The sequence below is a fragment of the Triturus cristatus genome, chromosome 10 (assembly GCF_964204655.1).
Source record: "Triturus cristatus chromosome 10, aTriCri1.1, whole genome shotgun sequence".
Taxonomy (NCBI): domain Eukaryota; kingdom Metazoa; phylum Chordata; class Amphibia; order Caudata; family Salamandridae; genus Triturus; species Triturus cristatus.
This window is the reverse complement of record NC_140593.1, coordinates 1,034,800,843-1,034,826,289: the sequence shown is the minus strand read 5'-3', so window position 1 is coordinate 1,034,826,289 and position 25,447 is coordinate 1,034,800,843. Positions and strand designations below refer to the sequence as shown.

General features: G+C 42.3%; 1 protein-coding gene across 1 annotated transcript in view; it reads left to right on the top strand.

Annotated features, from left to right (window-relative positions):
• The window catches only part of ERI2 (ERI1 exoribonuclease family member 2), a 103,928-nt gene extending 78,524 nt beyond the window's left edge, over positions 1-25,404 (top strand). The window contains exons 7-10 of the mRNA XM_085629093.1: positions 18,175-18,275; positions 22,758-22,839; positions 23,219-23,307; positions 23,513-25,404. Coding sequence (XP_085485219.1) covers positions 18,175-18,275; positions 22,758-22,839; positions 23,219-23,307; positions 23,513-25,012 — 1,772 coding nt within the window. The 3' untranslated portion in view covers positions 25,013-25,404. The remainder of the gene's footprint in view (positions 1-18,174; positions 18,276-22,757; positions 22,840-23,218; positions 23,308-23,512) is intronic.
• The last annotated feature ends 43 nt before the right edge of the window (positions 25,405-25,447 follow it).

Sequence of the window (25,447 nt, the reverse complement as noted above, 5' to 3'; positions counted from 1 at the left end):
GAAGAAATCTATAACTGTCTTTAGGGCACCTAATAACTTTATTCAGTGGTTCCCTAATACAGGATTAAAAAAACAGAGCGGACTAGGGTTACTAACAAATATACCGACTAGAGGTCAACATGTTTCTACCCTTATCGACTCCCACCGGAGTTCATGGGCATTCCCGAGGGCCAAATCTCAAAATTAGTCACTCTGTGAAAGTGAAATGATGACTCAAAAAACTTAGCACAGGTGAATATACTGCCCGTCAGATTTGAAGCCTGTGTATATATAGCAAGTGATGAATACACCATCTTATCTGTAAAATAAACCAAACATTACGAGCCAGTTATAATATGGCCAGCATATGTGCTCCTCAAATATAGAGCCCCTCCATGTTGCACAATAGCCATATACCAAAGAAAATTATAAATTGTGGTTACCTCTCTTCAGCCATAAGGCACCCCACGTGAAACTCGGCTAGTGTAAAAACTAAAGACACATGACGGTAGTGTGGGGCAAACAAAGCATATGAATTTGAGCAGTAACCTGGTACGTGCGTTGCAATTTTAAAGTCATTAGGGAATGTTATTATGAGGAAAGATGAGAACTTTATTTTATATTCAATGGTATCCCAATAGATTACCAAAACCTGAGTATTCTCTTTATCATCTGTAGCCTAAATCTACAGTGAATAAGTTCTAGCCTAAATCTACAGTGAATAAGTTCTATCGCAAACCCACAGTGCCTTAGGGGTACGTAAGGTTGTGGGTATGTTAAAGCTTATCATTGCACCATAAGAAGTGGCCCCAAAACTAATTTGTATGGGACTCAAAATGAACCATCCACATGAGAAGCAAAAGGGCCGCAGCCCAACCCTTGCCCATAAAAACAGGCCTGGTCACATTCTCCCATCTTTGTATGTTTGCTCGATAGCTCTTACCCGTACTGTGGTCAGAGTTAATCCTTCTTTGGCGGGGTCCCAGCAAGAGCAGGAACACCATATCCGTCACATTAATGAATTAACTTCAAAGAGGAAATGACGAAATATGTAACGTGCCCCATGGGATCTTGGGAATTGTTTCCATGGCAAAGGCTTGCACGTAAAAGGTGCAGTAACGTATAAACAGATGTCCGTAGAAACAGACACAGCAAGCATTGTTGTAATCGATACTCCTCTTTGGAAAATACCCCACAGGTTCAATCAGTACAGCCACTAAAAATTGGTTCAGGCGAAATCTTTGACGTGAGCCCATAAAATGGAGACTTTGTTTTTTAACAGTGGGGCGAGCGGCTAATTATCGTGGAATGGTGCCTGGAATGTTGTGATGCTACGGTCAGTGTAAATTCTGTATATAGGCAACTTCCGCAAAGGCAGTTATCTCATCGCCAAGGAGAATCAGAGGTGTGTATGTATGTATGTATGTATGTATGTTTGTGTATGTGTATATATTATATTCAAGGCATATGAGCTGTAGATCATATGCTGTGCATAGATCGCCATCTAGTGTTGGGTCCGGATGTTTGCACTTTGCTTTTCTTCGAAGAAGTCTTTCCAGTCACGAGGTAGGTGACTCCTCTTTTCGGTGATAGTGTGCATGGGTATCGACTCCGTTGTTGGATTGTTTTTTTTTTTTTTTTTTCCGCCATCGGGTTTGGATGTGAATTGTTGCGCTCCGGTTAGACACCGTTCCTCTGGCCCCCTTCGACGTGCAATCCACTACCCTAGACTATATTGTTTATCGATAGCGTTTCCCATTCTCCACCTATCGTCTACACTCTAAAGCCTTCGATCAGAAGATTCGTGGAAGGCCGTTGGGCCTACCTGCGCCGGGGTTGATGGCAGTCTAAGGAACGGACTCCATTCAAGTTCTGCCCTGGGTGTCGCGCTATGTTTCCACGCACCGACATGCACGGAGTGTGCAACCTTTACCTATCCCCGTAACATGACTAGTAAGACTGCGACACATGTCAGTCGTTTCGATCAAAGAGGACGCTCCGTGACAGTCGGGCTAGACATCACAAAATGCACCAACAAAGCGGCTCCGCGCCGGATCTCGTCGGAGACGACTCCAAACATGAAAAATCCCACGTGCAGGAAGCAGAATGCAAGGAGGAGCACATCTGTGTCTGAAGCTGACTCCGATGCCCAAGACCTCACACCGGGAGTACAGAGACTTCCTTCCCCTACCATCTCTTCCATAAAAAGGCTCCGGTCCCTCCTCTTCCTTCGGGCCAAGGTCGGCACCGAGAAATTTCCTGTCCTCACGCCGGTGCCGACCTGAAACTTTCGGCTTCGAAATCTACACACGTTCTGGTGTGAGTGCCAGCGTTGACTAAGCCTAAATCTTCAGAGCCAAAAACTTCGGAGCTGAAAAAGGCATCTAAAGAAAGCAGTTCAACAAAAGAGGAGACCCTCTGACCATGTTCCACCTTCCGATCCAAAACAAAAGGAAATTGTGATTAATCCACAAACTGGACATATTCTTGCCAAACTACCTGAGAAGAGGAAAATGGGCTTACAAGAAGATTACCACATTCCTCTTAAAAGGAATAATGTGGGTACTAACCCTTCAACTTGTATTCCACCTTCTTTACCCATTGATTAAAATTTTCTCATCACACCCACACATTCCCCCACCATCACCTGACCCACAAGATACAGAGGATGGGGGATGCAGATGACTATGCACCACAAGATACTGACCCCTGGGATCATTGACACTGACCCTCAACCAGTCAACCAGATAATGACCCAGACTTGTATCCATCCAGACCTTCTTCTCCTCCAGATGATATTGGCTATATTGAGTTCCTTAACAAAGCTGCACAGTATCATGGGGTATATCTACATAAAGAGGCTTTAGAGGAAGATTTTTTGTTTGAAACCCTAAGTTCATCTCCGAGGCCTACCCAAACATTACCAATGCTAAAAGGTGTGCTTAAACATGCGGATGACCTCTTTAAAGACCGTGAGAGCAAGAATCATCACTCCCAGGGGTAGAGAAAAAGAACAAATCTGCACCTACTATACAGACCCTCTATATATATTAAAGGAGAGTTGCCCTTGGACTCTCTTGTAGTTTCTAACGCTTGTAAGTGAGCTAATTCACAAACCACAGGTGAAGCCCCCTCCTCCTGATAAGAGTCCAAATTAATTGATGCTTCGGGCAAAAGGGTAGCGTCCCAAGCAGCTAATCATTGGTGCATTGCCAATGCTCAAGCACTTTAGCGAGATATGACTGAGCTCATTATGATGAGTTCGAGAAGCTCATGGAATTTCTTCCTGATGAGCAGAAGTCTAGAGCTAGTGACCTCATTCAAGAGGGTAAACTAATAACTAAAACCTCTATCAGATGTGCACTAGGTGCAGCAGCCCGGGCAGTAAATACTAGCATACGGCTTCGTAGGCATGCTTGGTTAAGAATTCCAGGATATAAACCTGAGGTGCACTCCTTTTCTTAACCAACCATTTGACAAAGAACACCTCTTTGGTCCAGCTGTTGATACATCACTGGAAAAAATGAAAGGATACGGAGGTTGCAAGGTCCATGGGGGCCTTACAATCTCCATACAACAGAGGATCCTTTAGTCGCTAGTTCTACAGGGGTGGCTCCAAAAATAGATCTACAGAAAATCCCCCCCTCTAACAAACACAGCAATCAGTCACCCTCTTCAAGAGGTTACTTCAGAGGTGGATATAGAGGAATCAACGGAAAGGGAAGAGGCAGGGGTAATTCAACACGCACTTCCCCTGAAAAAACCCCAAACTGTGACTTCCTTTCCATACCCCCGATCATTCCACTCCTGTTGGGGGAAGTCTTTCCCAGTTTCTACCCATTTGGAGTACGACTACATCAGGCAAATGGGTTCTACAAATTATCCAATCTGGTTACTACCTGGAGCTTACAAAAACTCCACCAAACATTCCTCCAAGGTCGCACCTCATGTCACAAGAACATCTTACCCTTCTAAAGCAAGAGGTTCTCTTTGTTGGAGAAAGGTGCAATAGAACTGGTCCCTTTACAATACCAAGGGGCAGGTGTGTGATCCCTCTACTTTTCTAATTCCCAAAAAGGACCGCTCTCTCAGCCCTACATTAGACCTAAGAGAACTAAATCTGTACATTCAGTCGGACCACTTTCCTATGGTAACAATCCAACAAGTGCTTCTGCTCTTTCAGCAATACGACTTTCTTTCCACTCTGGATATAAAGGACGTCAAATTTCATATCCCAATAAATCCTGCAAATACCTCAGGTTTGTGGTAGCAGGCCAGCATTATCCATTCAAGGTGCTCCCATTCAGAGTAACGGCACCCAGGGTTTCTCAAAATGCTTAGCAGTGGTCGCAGCCCATCTACAAAGACAACATGTTCACGTCTTCCCATATTTAGACGACTTGCTCATAAAGGCCAGCTCGCACGACATCTGTCTACGCCGCACACAAAGAACTGTGCAATTGCTCCACAAGCTGGGATTCACAGTAAATCTGTCCAAATCCCATCTCCAACCGTCCAACACTCAAGCCTATCTGGGAGCTACTGTAGACACACACAGCTCCAGCATACCCAACTCCAGTCAGGGTCTGGAATATACAAGTCCTGCTATCTGTTTCAGCCTCAACACTCTTAGTACTAACAGCAGACTCATCACTGGCAGGTTTCGGAGCACATCTCCACAACCACACAATTCAGGGCATATGGAGCTTGCAGCAGAAACAACTTCATATAAATCACTTAGAGCTGCTAGCAATTGTTCTGGTGCTGAAAGTTTCAAGTTCATCTAGTACGCAAGACTGTCTTGATTCTTTCAGACAACATGACAGCGATGTATTACATACAAAAACGGGGGGGGGGGGAGACACTCTCCAGCTGTCGCAGCTAGCACAGACCATCTGGAAATGGGCAATACATCACAAAATGTATTAGCGGAACACCTTCCAGCAGTAAACAATCAGTCGTCAGACACAACAAATCCACGAATGGGAGCTACACCCTCAAGTTCTCCTCACATTCTTTCAAATGTGGGGCTTCACAGACCTAGATCTGTTCGCCACACATCAAAACGCAAAATGCCCTAACTTCGCGTCCAGGTATACACACCCATTGTCCAAGGGCAATGCACTATGGATAAATTGGTCAGGGATATTTGATTACGCTTTTCCGCCTCTCCCACTCATTCCATGAGTGTTTCGAAAACTCAAACAAGCATCCCTGCCACTAATCCTAGTTGCTCCCACGTGGGCACGTCCACCCTGGTTTACAACCTTGTTGGAACTGTCAGTAGTTCCTCATCAAAAACTACATCTTACACCCAATCTCCTCACACAGAACCATGAAGACATAAGACCTCAAGACCCCATTCAACTCAACCTGGTGATCTGGCACCTGAAGTCCTAGAGTTTGGCTACCTCAATCTACCGCCAGACTGCATGAATATTATTAGAGGCTAGACGTCCTACCACGAGCCTGCTATGCAGCAAAGTGGAAACAGTTTGTAATATACTGTACTAACAACCACATCAACCCACTTGATGATCTTGTTCAAAACATTATTTGTTACATCTACAGCGTTCCAATTTAGCATACACATCCATACGCTTACATTTGGCTGTGATAGCTGTATACCTCCAGAATAGACATCTATTGCCCTTTTAGAGTGCCTGTCATCAAAGCTTTTATGGAGGGACTCAAAAGTGTCATTCCCCCAAGACATCCACCTGCTCCAGTGTGGAATCTCCACATGTTCTCACCAGGCTAATGGGGGTCCACCCTTCGAACCATTGCACAAATGTGAACTGCAATTTTTCACATGGAAGGTAGCTTTCCTCATAGCTATTACATTACTGAAGAGTCGGTGAGCTTCAGGCACTAACTCTAGAAGAACCCTTTTTACAGATGCACCAAAATAAAGTAGTTCTTCGGACCAATCCTAAATTCCTTCCTAAAGTCATTTCTGCCTTTCATATCAATCAATCTGTTGCCTGTGTTCTTACCTCAACCAGAATCCATGGCAGAACGTGCCCTACACGCTTTAGATGTGAAGAGAGCATACTTTATTACATAGAAAGGGCAACCTTTCCGTAAGACAAACCAACTTTTTGTCGCTTTTGCTCCACCACATAAAGGCAATCCCATATCAAAATCGGGTATTGCAAGGTGGATAGTCAAATACATTAAAATATGCTATTCAAATGCAAAACTAACAGTTCCCCCTAGAGCACACTACACGCAAACTAGGGGCTTCTATGGCATTCTTAGGAAATGTACCCATAAATGACATGCAAAGCTGCAACATGGTCTATACCTCACACATTTACAAAACACTATTGTGTAGATGTGTTAACAAGACAGCAAGCTAGTGTGGGCCCAAGCAATTCTGCGTACACTATTGCAAACAACTGCAACTGCTACAGGTTCGCCACCGCTTTGGGAGATAACTGCTCTGTAGTCTATGTACAGCATATGATCTACAGCTCAAAAGCCTTGAACGGAAAATGCTAATTACCCAGTATGCATCTGTTCTTGGCATATAGCGCTGTAGTCATATGCGCCCACCCGCCTCCCGTGGTACCTATACCTGTTGCAGTAACATCTTACTTGGATACATGCATTCATGGACATCTCCTTTTGCTACTCTTACTAACTCCATTATCACCCTCTGCGGGTAAAGAATCTAACAATGGAGTCGATGCTCATGCGCGCTATCACTTAAAGGAGTCACCTACCGCCTGACTGGAAAGACTTCTTCAAAGAAAAACAAAGTGCAAACATCCGGACCCAACATTAGATGGCGGTCTATGCACAGCCTAGGACTCTACAGCTCTATATGCCAAGAACAGATGCATACATGGTAAGTTGCATTTTCCATACACAAGACCACCCATGTTCATTCATTGTAATCATTGCTGAAGATCAAGTGCCCCTCTCCTGTCAAATCAGCTCATATGGTGTTATAAGGGGACAGTAAGCTATAACTGGTCACCTGCCCAGATTGGTCCAAGGAATGTCGTTGTTGAGTCCCTGTGTATCACAGCGAAGTCTATAGATCCATCTCTGTCCTCTATAGAGCAGGACCGATTCACAGGTGCCCATAGCTCTAACCTAGTTAGGTTTGTCAATGATAGTCCAGAGTATGTCGTCTTCTCTATGTCCCATAGTGAGGAGGGGTCATGAGTTTGGTGTTGTCTTTTACACCGAATAGAACTTCGATGTTCACCTATCCTCAATTTTACCTTGCATGTAGTCATCCCCACATATATAAAATTGCAAGGACTGCATAGTGTATAGATCACTCCTTCTGTGTTGCAATGCGTCAAGGTGATAAGTACCCATGGGGTGGTAAATCCTAGGTCTATAGTCCGTGCTGGTGTGATGGACCATTGTCTTTAAACCAACATGAATAGACTGAATACAAGGTTGCATGTGTACTATTGGGTCTTTAATGTTCCTACTCCATTTTAATGCAAACCGAGGTCTGGGCAACTGGTTGGAACCACTGTTCAAAATGTTCCAGCTTCTATTGATTGTGGGTTTTTTTTTTTTTGGTTTTTTTTACTACATCAGTCAAGTGACTAAAAGTACTTACACATACCAGACTGTCCATTGGAATTTTCGTGTGTGTCAAGCAGGGTTTCCCGATTGTTCTTTCTGGCCCTTTTCCGGGTTCTCTATCAACTTATTAGGATATGCACGATGTAACAATTGAATGCTAAGTGTATCTGGATGCTCCTTGAATTTTTGTATTTCTGTGCAGTTCCTTCGTAGCCTCAAGAATTGAACCACCGGGAGATTGAGTTCATGAGAGTGGAAACTGGTGCAACTCTGGAGGGAATTGCTGCCATTGCTTTAGTATATACTTGAGTGGATGCCTCCATTTTTGGGGTAGAGTTGTCGGTCCAGGAAGGACAAAGACTCATTGCAGTGTTCCCAAGTAAACTTCAGATGTGGAGTTCTGGAATTTAACCATGTTGCAAAAGTCTCGAGCCAGAAACGAGCCCTCCCAAACCACTAGTATAATCATCGATATACCTCTTCCAAACTTTTAGGTTCGATGAATACGGGTTGTCTGAGTGGTAGATGTGTTGGGTCTCAAAGGTGCATGTACAAATTTACCATACTGGGGGCAAATGTACTGCCCATCAATGTCCCAGTGGTCTGCCAATAAAGATGTTCCCCGAACTGAAAAGTTTTCCTCCATGGCAAGGGTGGTACACTGTAACACAAAGGCAGTGGGTGTCCAATCGCCCCGTTCTCGTTGTTACAGCAAAGATCTTACTACTTACTGCTGCCAGGGACTCATCCTGAGGAATATTAGTGTACAAACATTCTACATCAAAAGATCCTAGAATCGGAGTCCCTGGATCAAAAGAAATATCAGTAAGCAGATTATTTACATGTTGCGTGTCCTGTAAGTATGAGGGCATCTGTCACCATCCGGCATAAACAGTCCACAAATTGAGGGGTTCAAGCAGTGACCCCATCCCAGATACAATGGGTCTCCCTGGAGGTGGTCTCGTCAGTTTATGTAACTTGGGTTGCACATAAAAGTAAGGCATTTTTGGTTCTTTCTGGACCAAAAATCCTGCTTCACTCTTGGTGATCCAATTGGATTCCCTTGCTTGATCTACCAAAGCTCTTATTATGGTCAAGTAGTCTAGGGGTAGTGTTCAGGACAAGACGTCTGTACTATTTCTCATCATCGAGTTGACGAAGACATTCAGCTTGGTAATCTTCTTGATAACAATGGCCCCACCCTTGTCTGCAGGTTTAATTACAGTTCCTGGATTGGCGCCTAATGTCTTGACCTTGTAGTTCATTCTTGGAAAAATTAGAAAACGAGATTTTGATGGAGGGCCTTAACTTGTCGAACTATTTAATTACTGGCTTCTCAAAGGGGGCCCCTTCCGGTGGAACCAAGTGTAGAGGTGGATTGAAAGTGGACTTCGGTTTAAGGTCCTTGTTGGACATTTGACGGGGGACATCGTTCTCAGCAATATCTTTAAAGAAGAAAGCTAATCGTATTTTTCTGAAAAATTGGTATATTTTTATCTGTGTAATAAAATTGTCCCCCCAAATGTGTGGGCACAAAGCCCATATCTTTGTTCAAGCCATCTTGTTCCAAAGGGTTAAGGATCTTTGACCTCAGATTGATGATCAGGTTGTCAGAGTACTTGTTGATGGAGATGGGTCTCTCGTCCTGCTCCGTGTAATAGGCTGTTTGATCAAGGGATCCCATTGTACTCTGGGTATCTTGCTGATTCCCTGATCTGGACCCTCTTCTCTGGCCTCTTCTGCCATGACCCGTTCTAAAAAACAAAAAGGGTAGCGAGGTGCTCTGAAAGGCATGGGTGGAGCTGTTTCATATGATAACCCCATGGTTGAGGTGGCCACCAAGGGCCTGTAGGGAATTGTGTAGAAGGTCCATTGTATCCTCCTCTTGGTTGGTGGTTCCTTGGTTGGTATGATCACTTGAATCCAAATCTCCAGATGAACTCCACTGAGTTGGAGGTCCACTCATCTGTCCGCTGCCTACAACCTCTTGCTCCTCTACGGTTATTGTTCTTGCAGGAGATAGGCACAGAGTCCTCTTTGATGTAGGGATACACTCTCTCGTGTAAAAAGGTCCATATTTTTTTTCAGCTTATTAATCTTATACTTAAGAATTCCTTCTCTAGTTTCCACTAGTAGTTTGTTGCCCTCCTCTAGTTTCTTTTTATAGACTGAGAAATGGGCAGTCACTTTAATTTGAGATTCCAACTTTTTGCATTTCAACCAGTAATCGATCCGCTACCTCCTTGGCCATGTTAATCAAAAGAATCCGGCAATCCTGTGTACACCTGCAAGAGATCAAAGACCAGTTTTGTTTTTTAAAGACCTTATTGTCCAGGAACAGCTGTGGGGTGTTGGTAACTATCCGGGCCTGAGGAGCTATGTTTCCTCCCAGGTACTCTAAGGATAGCTGCATGCATCGCAGTTCACAGCTGTTATTTCTTAAGATTGGATAACTTGTTCCATTTGATTCGTAATAAGTGTTTTGCCTAAAAACTGGGAGTTTGTAGTATGGACTGTACCATATCCTCGTCGAAGGCTAATCCTACACTCTGCCAGATTGGTAGTTCGTGTCGGTAAAAAGATATGAAAAACTAATATCAAAAGAAGTGTCAAATATATAAACAATGATCTATAGTGGAGGGGCTATTTCAGATCCAGTCCAGAGACTGTGCAATGAAGAGATACACACTAAAGATCTAAGGGAGGGGGCCCCCTAGGTGAGAGCGTGCTGCTCCCTATCCATATATAAACTCACACAAAGTACGTTCTCAAACAAATTAGTGTCCTAGAGATCTCTGCTGAATAACCGCAAAATCTCCAAGGGCAACCGTGTGGTGGAGGTAGAGATTTAAAAAAAATATATATTTAAGGACGAGAAACCGCTCACCCGAAGTGGACATGTTTCATCATGGGGCTCCCTCCTCACACCCAGGCTGCAAGGTCCCAAGTATGGACTACAACTCTTCTAAAAGAAAAATATGAAGAGGAGCTGAGGTGTTTTTGTTTTTCAGTGAGGCAAAAGAAGTAGGCGAGTGAGGGGCTGAGTGCGAAATGTGAAGAAATCGAAAACTGTCTTTAAGGGACCTAATAACTTTATTCAGTGGTTCCCTAATACAGGATTAAAAAACAGAGGGGACTAGGGGCTACTGACCAATATACCCCTACTAGATGTCAATGTTTCTGCCCTTAAACGACTCCCTCTGGAGTTCATGGGCATTTTCTTCACATGAGGCACATTGTCCTCTTCGATAAAGGGATGCACTAGCTCCTCCTTCTACAATAAGCGTAGAGGAGAAAGAGGTTGGATACAGGGGACAGATGAGTGGACCTCCAACTCAGTGGAGTTCATCTGGAGATTTGGATTCAAGTGATCATACCAACCAAGGAACCACCAACCAAGAGAAGGATACAATGGACCTTCTACACAATTCCCTGTAGGCCCTTGGTGGTCACCTCAACCATGGGGTTATCCTATGAAGCAGTTCCATCTCATGTCTTTCGGAGCACCCCACTACTCTTTTTAGAACGTGGTCAGGTGGGAGAGGGTCCAGATTAGGGAATTGGCAAGATATCCAGAGAGTACTGTGGGATCCCTTGATAGAACAACACATTACACAGAGTATGACTAGGTACCCATCTCCATTAACAAGTACTCTGACAACCTGATCATCAATCTGAGTTTAAAGATCCTTACCCCTTTGGAACACTAGGTCTTGAACAAAGGTCTGGGCTTTGTGCCCACACATTTGGGGGACAATTTTAATGCACGGAGATAAATATCCCACTTTTTCAGAAAAATACGATTAGCTTTCTTTTAAAGATATTGCTGAGAAAGATGTCCCCAGTCAAATGTCCAACATGGGATGGAAACCAAAGTCCACTTTCAATCCACCTCTACACTTTGCTCCACCGGAAGTGGCCACCTTTGAGAAGGCAGTAATGAAAGAGTTCGAAACGTTAAGGCCCTCTGCCAAAATCCCGTTTTCAAATTTATCCAAGAATGAACTACTGTCTCAAGTCCTTAGGCTCCGATCCTGCGAACAAGGGTGGGGGCCATTGCTATGAATCAAGAGTATTACCAAGCTGAATGTCTTTGTCAACTTCGTGATGAGAAATATTACCGACGTCTTGTCCTGGACCCCACCCATAGACTACTGACCATTATAAGAGCTTTGGTAGATCAAGCAAGGGACTCCATTGGATCACCAAGAGTGAAGCAGGATTTTTGGTCCAGAAAGCACTTTTATGTGCTACCTGAGGTACATAAACCAACAAGACCACCTCTAGGGGGACCCATCGTATCTGGGATGGGGTCATTGCTTGAACCCCTCTCTAAATCTGTGGACTGGTTTTTATGCCAGATGGTGACAGATACCCTCACACTTACAGGACACAAAACATGTACTTTATATGCTTACTGATTTTTCTTTTGATTCAGGGACTCCGATTCTAGCATCTTTTGATGTAGAATCTTTGTACACTGGTATCCCTTAGGGTGAGTCCCTGGAAGCAGTAAGATGTTTGCTAAACCAATGAGAATGGGCAGATTTGACACCCACTTCCTTTGTGTTACAGTGAGCCACTCTTGCCATGGAAGAGAACTTTATTCAGTTCGGGGAACATCTTTATTGGCAGACCACCGGGACATCGATGGGCAGTACTTTTGCCCCAGTACAGCAAATTTGTACATGCACCTTTTTGAGCCCCAATCCATCTACCACTCAAACGACCCGTATTCATCGAACCTGAAAGTTTAGAAGAGGTATATTGATATACTAGTGGTTTGGGTGGGTTCGGTTCTGGCGCTAGAGACTTTTGCAACATGTTTAATTTCCAGAAATCCACATCTGAAATTTACTTGTGAGCACAGCAGTGAGTCTTTGCCCTTCCTGGACAAACAACTCTACCCCCAAAGATGAAGGCATTCACTCAGAATTATATACTAAACAAATGGGCCCGCAATTCCCTTCTGAGTTGCACCAGTTTCCACCCTCATGCACTCAAAGAATCTCCGGGTGGGTCAATTCTTGAGGCTACGCAGGCACTGCACAGAAATAAAAAAGAAAAAGAATTCAAGGAGCCTGCAGATACACTTAGCACTCAATTGTTACAAGGTGCATATCCTCCTAAGTTAATACAGAGAGCCCGGAAAAGGGCCAGAAACAACCACCAGGAAGCCTTGCTTGACACATACACAAAAAGCCCACTGAACCGTCTGGTAGGTAAGTGCTTTTAGTCACTTGACAGATGTAATAAAAAAAAAAATCCATAGAAGCTGTGGTTCAATCAGTTGCCAAGACCTCTTTTGTCCGTTTTAATGAAAACAGACATTATGATTCAACACACCAGCCAAAGAACACTTTCCTTGTGGCACCTGCTGTTTGTCCCTTTTAAGTCAGTGGCACAGACTAAAGACCTAGGCCTCACCACCCCATGGGTACTCCACACCATGACTATTTGCAACACAGAAGGAGTGATATATACATTACATTGCCCTTGCAATTTAATATATGTGGGGATGACTTACACGCAAGGTAAAATTGAGGATAGGTGAACATCGTAGTTCTATTCGGTGAAAAAGACAACACCAAACTCGCTCGACACTTCCTCACTATGGGACATGCAGATAACGACACACTGGACTATCCTTGGCAAACCTAACTATGTTGGAGCTATGGGCACCCGTGAATCGGTCCTGCTCTATAGAGAAGAGATGGATCTATAGACTTCGTTGTGATACACTGGGACTAAACAACGCAATTACTTGGACCAATCTGGGCAGGTGGCCAGTTATAGGTTACTGTCCCCTTATAACACCATATGAGCTGATTAGACCTGAGATGAACACTTAATCTTCAGCAATGATCACAATGAATGAAAATGGGTGTTCTCGTGTGTGTGTGTGTGTGTGTGTATATGTATATGTGTATATATATATATATATATATATCACCGTAAACTCCTCCAAGGAAAGAGAAGAGGCCACAGTAGGGGAGACCACGGGGGCATCTTTATTCAAAAGTACAACAACGGCGAATGCATTTCGGCTGGAACAGCCTTCCTCAGCGCCAACAGTATTCAGGAGGTGTATATATATATTCTACTGGCGGTCGCCAGTAGATAGTTATAGTTAGGACCTATTTTCCATAGGAAATTCGCAACATTCTATTCCCAATAAGTCTGGTGCCGGTTGATGAATCCTCGCGAAATTTTCTAAACTGTTGGCCAGCTCCGCTCCCACCCTGAAAGTTTCGTGGTTATTAGTCAAGCTGGGGCCGAGAAAAAAGGGGGGTCCCAAAACGCGTTTCCCCCATGCAATTTCCCATAGGATCTGTTGTCGCAGCTACAGCCCGAACCGCTGAACGGAGTGACACCAAATTTGGCAAAGAGGTAGTCCTCAGTTCAGACTTGTGCCTTTTGCATCAATGGTGTGAATCTGTTCAGTAGTTCCTGAGAAAATTAGGGTAAAAAAGTTAGTGATATCTATGGCCGGGGAGGATGCGCGCACCCTCCCCGAACCGAGCGCGCACCCTGACAATCTCGCGCTGAATGGTAATTGGCTGTCGAGTGTCTGTCTACATTCGAAACCATGAACTGTTGGCAGCCATTTTCTGCCTCGGTAGAAGCGAGGCTGAAGAAGCAAGGGGAATAAGTGTGTAAAACATATAAAGGGGGCAGAGTAGAAATACTCTGACTCTCTAGATCTGCTTAGGGGGTCCCAGAAGGACCCCCTGGGGCCCCCTTTAAAAAAACAATATATATATATATATATATATTTAATGTTTGATTCTCCTTGGAAAGGATAACTGCCCTTGTGGAAGTTGCCTAAATACAGAATTTACACTAACCTTGGCATCGCAACATTCCAGGCACCATACTACTGTTAGCTGCTTCCCAACTATTCCCCAAAACATTCTCTATTTCATAGGCTCACGTCAAAGATTTCTCCTGAACCAATTTTTAGTGGCTGTATTGATGGATTGGAGAGGTGAGCCTGTACTATGGAATCCATGGAGTATTTTCCAATGAGGAGTATCGATGACCACCATGTTTGTTCTCTCTGTTTCTACAGACATCTGCTTATACGTAACTGTACCTTTTACGTGCAAGCCTTTGCCATGCAAACCACAATTCCCAAGATCCCATGGGGCTCATCTTGCACGGTACGCATTTCGTCATTTCCTCATTGAAGTTAATTTACTTACGTGACCATTAGTGTTCCTTCTCTTGCCAGTACCCGGCCAAAGAAGGATTTATTTGGACCGCACTATAGGTAAGGGCTATCGAGCACACATACAAAAGATGGGAGATTGTGACCGGGCCTGTTTTTACAGGTGAGGGTAGAGCTGGGGCCCTTTTGCTTCTCACGCGGATGGTCTGTTTTGAGTACCATACAAATTAGTTTTGGGGTCCCTTCTTATGGTGCAATAAGCTTTTACGTACCCCCAAGGCGCTGTGGGTTTGCGATACAGCCTATTCACTGGAGATTTGGGCTACAGATGATGGATGTACAAAGGTGCTGCTCAAATTCTTGTTTGGTTTGTCCCACATTACTGTTGTCTTTTTAATTTTTGTTACACTAGCTGAGTTTCACGTACGGTAACGTATGGCTAAAGAGGTAACAGAATCCCTCTGAGCAGGTAACCACAATTTATTTATAGTTTACTTTGTTATATGGATAGTGTGCAACATGGGGGTTTCTATATTTGATGAGCATGCATGCTAGCCAATTATAAATGGCTCGTAATTTTTTTTTTTTTTTGTTAGATAAGGTGTCTTCATCACCTGCTATATATACAGGCTTGAAATCTGATGGCCATTATGATCATCGGAGATAAAAAAATTTTTTTTGCATCATTAAGTTTCACAGTTACTAGTTTTGAGATGTGGGCCTGAGGAATGCTCATGAACGCCGGTGGGAGTTATTTTAGGGCAGAAACAGGTTGACCTCTGGTAAGGGTATATTTGTTAGTAACCCCTAGTCCGCTCTGTTTTTTTAATCCTGTATTAGGGAACCACTGAATAAAGTTATTAGGTGCCCTAAAGACCGTTTTAGATTAATTCACATTTCACACTCTGCCCCTCACTCACCTACTTCTTTAGACTCTCTCACTGAAACCACATCAGCTCCTCTTCATATTTTCCTCTTAACAGAGTTGTAACCCACACCTGGAACCGAGACGCCTACGGGCAATTGTACGCGCTGTATAAATCTCAAAAATAAATAAATAAACCTTGAGGCCCGGGTGTGAGGAGGGAGCCCTATGATGAAGCATGTACCCTTCGGGTGAGTGAGGGTTCTCGTCCTTAAAGAAAAGGTCTCCCCTATCCCCACCCTATGCCCCTGGAGATTTTGCTGTTATTCAGCAGGGATCTCTAGGACACATTTTTTTTGAGAGAACTTACTTTGTGTGAGTTAATGTATGAGGCTACCTGCTACAATAATGACCCTGGTCATCTCATTCCATGGTTGGATTTTCTTAAATACAGTGTGACTTTGGTCGTTCTGGTTTACTGGAAAGTAATCTATTGTCTTTTTCTTCTACACTACATCTTAAAGTTGAAGACATGAGTACTTTGTGGAGGCTTTAGTTTTTCCTTTTAAATGTCTTTCAATTTTGGACCTTATCTTGTTAATTATCCCAATCGTGTATATCTGCCCTGCACATGAGAATTTTTCAACTTTGGCTTGCATGTCTTTATCCAGGTGTATCCCAATATTTCAGTACATTCCTAAGAAATGCCTAATCCAGACAGCTGTGGCTTCTGCCTTGCTTTCCATTCTTCGCAGGGCTACGGTTTTAAATGTTCAGTTTCTGTTATTCCTAGACTTCTACTTGAATTTGTCTTTCAGAATTTAAAATCTTTAGCTGACATGTGGATCCACTTTGTTACCTTCCTATTTAAACCTATTAGCCACCAACTTGCAAGCTTTTCAACATTACCTATTGATCCTTTAGAACTTTGTTATGTGTGTAGATATTTTTGATTTGTGTTTTTAACTCGTATGCATTGCAATAGCTGTCTTCATCCTGAAGTCAATAACGTAGATGCAAATTATGGTGCCCAAAGATGTACTTTTAACCACTGTGTCGATATGCTATACTAGTTGATCTACTATTTTGTCCTTTCCTCCAAGGTTTTACTTGTGTCCTGGTGTTTATTGTTTGTATTTGCATTAAGCTCGTCCACCAGCACAAGCTCAATGACGTACAGGTTGTCAAACATGTAGTTTTAGTTTAGACTGTTTTTGAAAAATCTTAAACTACTTAAGATCTTAAAAGAAAGGGATATTTAAAAACTCATATGCCTGGTTTAAACACTGGGTGAATCTCAAAATGTAATTTATACATTTGACAAATAGAAAAATGCTTACAACCTGAAGCTTTATCCACATTACGTTTGGCGCATCTATGCCAACATAAAAGAAATTGCAGGTACTGACGAAATAAAAGTAATCATCTGTTACATTGCAGTAAGGGTGAAGAGGAGAAATCCAAATGAATATCAGACAATACCATTTAACTAATTTGCCAGTGGTCCGGAGTCTGCTGCAGCACTGGGTCAGAGTAACTGCATGCTACATTCAGCAGGGACAAGAGAAGATGCTCCATAAAACTCTTGCAGATTTCTCTTCTAGATTGCAGTGCCCCCAGGCCGGAGATTTGTATTCCAGGGTTTCGTGAAATTTGGCTCTTGATCAGTAGGGTGACGCAAGAATAAGCCAAGCCAGAGTTTGGGGACTACTAATGCCCTGGTAAAAAAGACTAACTAGGTAACTCACTGTGTGCATACTGGTGTTTTTTAATTTAAAAAGTGGGATTTCCCCCCCCCCCCCCCCCCTTTCTCCCCCCTATTTAATTTGGCTAAATTGGTCTAAATGTAGCAGTTATGGAATGGTTGTAATTCTTTATGGCCTGCAAAATCTTTTTTAATGGTCTAAAATGCTTTAAGGAGAAAATGGCCCCCTTTGTCCTGGTGTGCTTAATTGGAGCTTTGGCTTGGCAGCACAACTGTGTGCAAGAGGTATTATTACCATTTCCTTAAAATATAGGTAGCTTAGGATTTGGCTTCACTGAAAGGAGTGTATCATTGCAACTTCTAGTAGGTGCTTCCATTTAGGTGCCTAAGTGACTATCTTACATCTGCAAACTGCATTCTTTGTCGTTTATGGCCCCATGCAAATTACATAAACGCCTTGTTTTGGAGTCCCACATCCTGTATTATGGACAGGGGCGCAGAGGCAAGGCGACCATCAAGAGGTGCATTGACTACGCCATTAAGAGGTGGCAGACCAAGCACCACCCAAAGGCAACCACTGGCCTGGTGGTAGTGCAGACGCGTTCTATTTTCCGATACCCTGAAGTGAGTGAAGCAGTAGCGTTTTTGAACATATCAGGGACATGTTCTTGTAAGCTGATGCACCTACATGGTAGTATGAACTCCTCTGTTCACTAAATAACAAAATGCTATTTATGGGTACAAATGAGCATAGATATGCTTGTAAATTCTCTAAACCCCTACTCTATAAGCTAAGCAGTGTATGATCTTGTTTACCATGTCTTGTAGCCTGCTATCTACTTGTGAAACTGGTTATTTGGGAACTAAAATTGCACACACTTTTACTGCTATTCTCTGCAGACTGGGACCTAGAGGTTTGCTTGCTGTATGAATGCAGAAGAAAGCAAATTCGAAAACCTGATATTCTAAATTCTTGGATTGATTTAAGAGCAACATATAAGGTGAGTTTGGTAATACACATTTTGATTCAATACTAGTATGTGTGGCATGAGTCTGTGGTGCTTGCCTCTCTTAGCAAGTCGTTGGTGCGGATGGCTTGAAACCCAGGGGCTGCACAGTGTGCATGTTCCTTATTAATGAAGGGCCGCTGCTGATAAACTGTGCATGTAAAGTGAAAATGGCATAGTCGACCAGACTATTAAACATCATTTAAATATGCATTTCTTCTCTTCAAAATTAAATTTGGCAGCGATTTTGAATGAATCGCTTTAGTTAAATTATTTTGGGCCCTCTTCACACTCTTATTTAATATTAACCTGGTGCACCTTATTTTTACAAACTAATGTAATTATAAACCTCTTTAATTCAGTTCAGAAGAAGGTATCTAAAGGAGTCTTGTGTGCCGATCAACCTAAATTCTTCATCACAAATCTAAATAGCCATACCATCGTTGCTCCGTGGCATAAATAATGTTTTTGTATTTGCAAGGTCCGTGATTTACTGGTTCAAGGCAAGCTACACAAAATGCGATCTTAAATGGTCAGATGAGTGAACAACTCTGGAAAATGAACACCGGTGCTTCGAAGATCTTCACCTCAGATTTTCAGCACACTCACTAAAAAAAAACCTGGTGTTGATTTGTGGAGTACTTGCGATGCCCAAACTTGGTTATTGAGCAGTAGTGCTTTAGAGGTAGCGGGGGTGCAGTACTTGATTTCGGTGTAGTCCTTCAGGGTGTAACTCACTAATTATTTTTTGCATATGACCGATGGGCCTGGAACTTTGGGCTAAGAACAAACTTTAAGATGACTGTTATGAAAGGTCTGTACTTTTATGGAGATCTGATTGTGAGATAGCACCTAACGAGAATTATAGCAAGAGGTAGCAATTGTTAACCACATGGGTTCTAAAAGCACTCTAATTTTCCCATTAAAAAAAGCCTCCACATACAGTTAATGGGGAGTTTCAGACTTGCCAGTTGAGATGTTTTTTTGGGAAAGGCTATTTCAGAGCCAAACGTAAAAAAATGTATCAATGGCTAACCCTTTCTTTAAAAATGTATGCACAGTTGATAAACACAAATAATGTTCTTGATCTTTGTGATGGTAAGTGACCTAAACCTTTGACCATGCTGATAAGGGCTAGGATAAACTAAGCTGCCTCCCTTACTGCTGTTTGGACAGTTAAGTCTGCCCAGGCTGAGAAGAAGGCCAAAGGTGAACACAATCCATTTACAACATGGTGCTGCCCACTGTCCTTAAACATTTCGCATGCTGTAATAAGTAAACGTCATCAGGTTGCTTGTGCGTCCGTTTAGAGGGGGTTTGGCCTGGAAATTGGGGTTAGACTGTTCCTATTGGCACAGGACCAAAGCTGGTTTGCATATGGCTGGTTCCCGTCTGAGGTGGCGGGGGGGGGGGGGGGGGGACAGAAATCGACTGGGATACGCTCCAGTAATTTCCAGTAGCTGAGATTAGTTCAAGCATTCACCCCAATCGCTCGAGTCTTCCTAAGAGGCATCAGCTTTTTAATTTTCGTAGCTCCTAGTAACTGTTCTTCAATACAGCAGTTTTTCTCAAATTGTGTACGTAGAAGACTAGTTTCTGGGTGAATCCTTTATGGTGCCTTGGACTTCCCATAGCGTCCCTTACCTCGGCATAGATATTGTTAGGTGAGTGTAAACCCAATTTCCTTATGACGATACAAGAACCAAATATGGTGTGAGCTAGATCAGCTCCTGCTAGAGGTTTTGTCTCGACTCTATAGAAGTAACCATTAGCTAGTCAGGCAATTACTTAACACTGGCACCAAATATTCCACTAAATGCAAAGAACAAGATGTCATACTTTCTCAACATACTATTGAGATGTTGGCCAATCCTCCTATGTAAAAAGGAATAGTTATGAGCACTCTGGCTTTTTTCATCCTGAAAAGACAAGTGGTTGGTCTGCCCGAAGGTTATACGGCCTGCAGAGTTCTTTATTGAAACAAAATAAAGGGATAAAGCACCTGTACTTGAAAGCACAGGAAACCACCTGAAATGGTTCAATCTCATCAATTCATAGTAGCAGAATGTCAAATGTGGCTGCGTGGCTCTCTCCTAGTATAGTAAAAAGAGGTCTACAGGGCATATCCAAATAAGGAAAATTAAACTCCAGCAATTAATCTCTGACTCAAAATTAGGGAAACTGACCACTCTACTCTTGTTGGATTTACTTTCTCCAGTCAGTTTACAATTCTTAACCTAATGGACTGCGCTATCATTCAATATTCATTTTATAATGTCTCAACACTATGAATCCGAACATTCATACTGTACTCACTACCTATGACCCTCTTGCAGCTAGGAATACTTCCATAGGAACCTTCAACACAAATAACTTCTAGTACCTTCGTTATGCTAATTCTGTTAAAAAATGACCATGAGCAACAGCATAATTCTGGAAAACCTACATCTGGAAGCACACAAATTGAAGCGCCACATAACTTCTGCACTTGCCCTTTGGTAAGAAAAAAAACCCTGCTACAAAATAAATGGGAAACCTCTACCCAAGTTTACATAGACTAAAAGTCTTGGTTTTATCAAAATGTTCTAGAAAGACCAATTAAAATTAATAGTTCTGTAGTGAAAAGAATGATCTAAATAGGTGTATGATGCCCAGTGCCAATTAAGTGAATCTTGAAGTTTCATCAGGGTGTAACAGTGAGCTGTTTATACCCTTGTTTAGCATGCCCCAAGTATCCTCCTTTATCAAGTCGCCGATCTTTGTCTAATACTGTCTTTCCGCTTTCCTTCTTTAAATTCCTGTTGCCATAATTTAACCGCATACCTCCTAATCCATTATCAGTTGAAAGTCAGGCTACTAAGATTGCATTGAAATATTTTGTCCTTTAACTAACACACACAGAGGCTAGCTTGGGTTCCATCATATAAAAGGAGCCCAAAAATAGAAAAAAAATGTTGCAAAGGTGATTTTGGAACATGGTGCAGTATGATGGTCATAACCGTGGAGCTCTAATAAACTGTGAAATCGTTTTTTATCAAATGGACAGTTTCTCTCATTTTGGTATTCTAGTAAATAAGCGGCTTGGATGACTTGCACATCTACACACAATGGTGACTGATATTTTAGGAGCACCCTTGTATGGGACAAAAACAGCAGGGATGCCTCTTATGTCAGTGCAACACGAGGCAGAAAATATGAATATCCGTTACTTCCCTATAGTAGCATGTTTGCGTATTACTATTTTTTTTTTTTTTTTGAATTATGGGATAATGAGCCTCACTGTCTGAGTGTCAAAGGGTTTTCTTTGTGTTGATTTTGTACTTTTGGTAGCAAAGCACTCGCCCCACCCCCATAATGGCTGGTGAATGTCTTTCAAGATGGATGGGCTTGAAGCTGCTCAAGGCTGTTGGGAGGTACTGAATCACTGACCTCTAGTTATGGTTGAACGTTTATAGGGTTAGTGAGGTAGCTTTGGAATGTCGCACAGCGGCTTTCAAGACTAGCATTAGAGGTTTGTAGGGGGTACTGTTTTTGGCAGAAGGTGATCTGTGAATTAGGTGTGTCTAGGCCTCTAGGGACATTGTATGAGGTTCTGGTTGATGCCAGAAAGTTCTAAGAAAGGGCCACTGGTAGACTATTACAATAGTCCAATTTCCTGAGTATTAGTGGGTTCGTCAGTGTCTTGCTGAATGAAAGGATATAAGGAGGGACTGTACAGATATTTAGGACCTGGTCACTTATTGTTGCAGTGATAAGTCCATCTGCATAGAGAGGTTGAAGTAACACTAAGGTGTCTTACCATTAAGGGAAGGTTAGCATGTTTAGAGGGAAATGGGTTGAGCTAGTAATGGAGTTAGAGGAGGAGAGGCAGTAAAGTGAAGGACCTCCATCTTGGAGGAGTTTAGAATGAGGGAACATGGCTTTCTAAAGACTTATGGCAGTAAAAGTTTTGTGTGCAACTGAAGCATATATCAAATTCGGTATGAACAAGTTGGGTGTGGTCAGTTATTAAATGCTAAAGAAGTACATAGATTCATCACCTAAAACAATGTTAGAAATTTGCTTGTAACTTTGGGTGTTTTGTAGTGCAGTTTGTAATTCTGAAAATACATTTTGCTTTCAACTTCTTGAACATAAGCCAACCTCTTCTACAACTTTGGTAAAGATTTTACAAATTCAGGACATTGTGGTGTGCAGTCAGATTTGAAAGAATTGATAACTAGGCAAGAGTACAGTTGATTTACATATATGCCACTGACACTGGGACTTCTGCCCTGAACTAGAAGGCTGTACGTAGAACTTGAGTGAAGGGGCATTAATAGAAAACCACCTTGTGAGAAAAAAAAATTGAATTTTGTGTACCAAGGTGTAAAAAAATAAGTAACCTTTCTAAACCTCTTTGAGAGACTACGTTGTTGGATCAGACTGGGTTTCTGTTACTGAGTCATTTATTGAGCATGTTTTTTCTGTGTTTAGCAATATTATAATCGGAAGCCAAAGGGGTTGAATGGTGCATTGCAGGATCTGGGAATAACATTCTCCGGGCGGGAACATTCAGGTATGTAGTTCTAGAAATTATTTATGCCTCATGAAAATGCCACCACAGCAATGCTCCTTTACTCCTAGCTAATTAAATAAAGCTGCACAGTTCAGTTGTATTCCGTATCAAATGTAGACAGAAGCCCCCAGTCTAAACCCTCCACAGAGTCTAAAAGCCTTCGAAACACATCCCACCTCATGAGCCCAAGTTCATTGGCATCTTGGTCTGGGCAATTTTTAAGGTGCCTATATGCAGTTTAGTTCACATTGCTGTGCTACATAAGTGACAATCTTATGTCCAGTATTTGTTTAAAGTCTACTGCATTACCACATGAAAGTTTTAAATCTCTTGCCTGTTTGTACACTTTCATGTAATCATATCGCTACTTCTTTTGAAGGTTTGGATGACTCCCGCAATACTGCTCGTCTTGCATGGAGGATGATCTGTGATGGGTGTGTGATGAAAATTACTAAATCATTGGATAAGGTTAGTGGTTCCTTCACTTCTCCATTCCTTACTGCCTCGAGTTCAGGAACATGAGAAGGTAGATGAAGAACAGAACTGGATGCACTTTCGGAATGTTTGTGAGCTTTTACAGTTTTTATATATACTCTTTGCATCTATAGTCTTGATCACTTCCAAGAATATTGATAATGGCTGCACGCAATTTTTTTGTTTTTGGAATTTCTAGGTACGCCCAAAGATGAATTTTGCTGCACGAGCTGGAAGTGCAAATCTACCCAACAATAATATCATTCAGAATGACAGCATGGCTGAAGTGTCGGAGAACAAGGCTTCAGTTTGTGCCGAGAACCATCTGAATCTGAGGAAAGGCAATGATATTTCCAAACCATTGGAAACAGGTGGAGAAATTGAAGTTCTCAAGTCTACCAGTCCTAGCACTTCTGTCCAGCAACCAGAAAATGATCACTCGGCTGAAGACCATTCTGCAACCCAAACTTTATTATCTCCCCAAACTCTAATAAATGGACTTTCTACTTCCTTCGTTCGACGTCCGCGCAGTTATCGCTGTAATGGGTCAATGAATTTTCCAAATGGTATCCAAATAGGGAATTTTTCATACTCCAATAATAATTCCACACTCCTTGGGGCAGGACTCGTGCTTGTTTCCACTACTATTTCTTCTGTTAGCAGTGACTCTGACTCAGATCTAGCATCAAGTTCTGAATGTTTATCTATGTTGGCTGACTGGGAAGATGTAGCAGTAATAGATGAATCTGAGAGTGAGCCACATTTGAACACTCCACTGCTAGAGGAAACTATCTTGTGCCCAGACCCTGTTGAATCAACCTCATTACAGTCTCCAAATGAAACCAATTTTTATAAACGTTTCGACAGCAGAAAGAAAACTGAAGCTCCAATGTCTCCCTCCACAAATCAATCAATTGTGTACAAAAGTCCCAATACTACAATTTATAACGTTGGGGAAGTAAATAAGCAAGCTTCTTCTTCTTTTAAGCTGCCCGAGTTGATGCCAAGCCATTCAAACATGCTAGGTGATAGCAAACAACCTTGCTCTTTGCTAAAGCCGGGTGGTGTAGTTGTAAATAATCCAAGGGCGATGAACCACACACATACGGGCTCTACTTTACATTCAAAGACCTTTCTAAACAGTTCCCAGAAGGTTGCTGGCATTTCTAATACACAGCAGTCAAAATGTTCCACTCTGCTATCTTATTTTCCAAAAAGGAAGTTTCCCAGTACCCATTTTGTCTCTCCACCCAAGAAACAGCCCTTTACTGTTTATAAAGATAAAGCGGAAGCCAATACGTCCATGCAGTTAAGCACAAGACCCTCCCGTACTGTTTCCTCAACAGTTTTAAACTCTTCAGTTAACAGAAAACCGACTTCAAGAATTGTGAGCAATGGCAAAATCACTCCCCCTTTGTGTAACTGTGGCCGGCGCTCTAAGAGACTGACTGTTTCAAGTATTGGCCCTAACCAAGGCAGGGCCTTCTACAGCTGTCCCATTGGAAAGCGGGTTGAAGGAAAGAAGAAAGGTTGTGGGTATTTTAAATGGGAAGACACCTTTCTTAAGGAGACATCTGCAAACTCCCCATGTCTCACTGCAAACAGTTTTATATCTCGTGGAACCAGTTTAATATCTTCAGAAGGTTCAGCTTCTTCACCAAAACGAAGCTTGGGTCTCAGGCCTTCTATGAGAATGTGAATGTCAAATGGGTCTTTTGTAATTCCTCCTTTGCTCTAAAAGTAAGACTGCTGATTTACTCCTGCGAACACATTTTTAGTAATTCACTGCTGCTGAATACTTCACAATGCTGTAAACCTATTACATGAACTATTTATAATATGAATTGCCAGAGGTTTGAAGTTTTTTTTTTTTACCTATATGATGAATTTTGAAAACTTTTGTAGCATGTCTGCATACTTTCCTACACAAGATATGTCCAGTTCAATTAGGAATTGCATGTAAATTTTGTATTTGAAAGGCGCTCTTTCACAATAAAATTTTACCTAATCTGATAATAATCCTAGTTTACCAAGCGATTTTACGTATCATGTTTTCTGCAAGTAAGAAATAAATTTGTAAAACCCACTGAATTTTGGTTTTTCCAACTTACTTAGCCTAAGGTTAGCAATAATT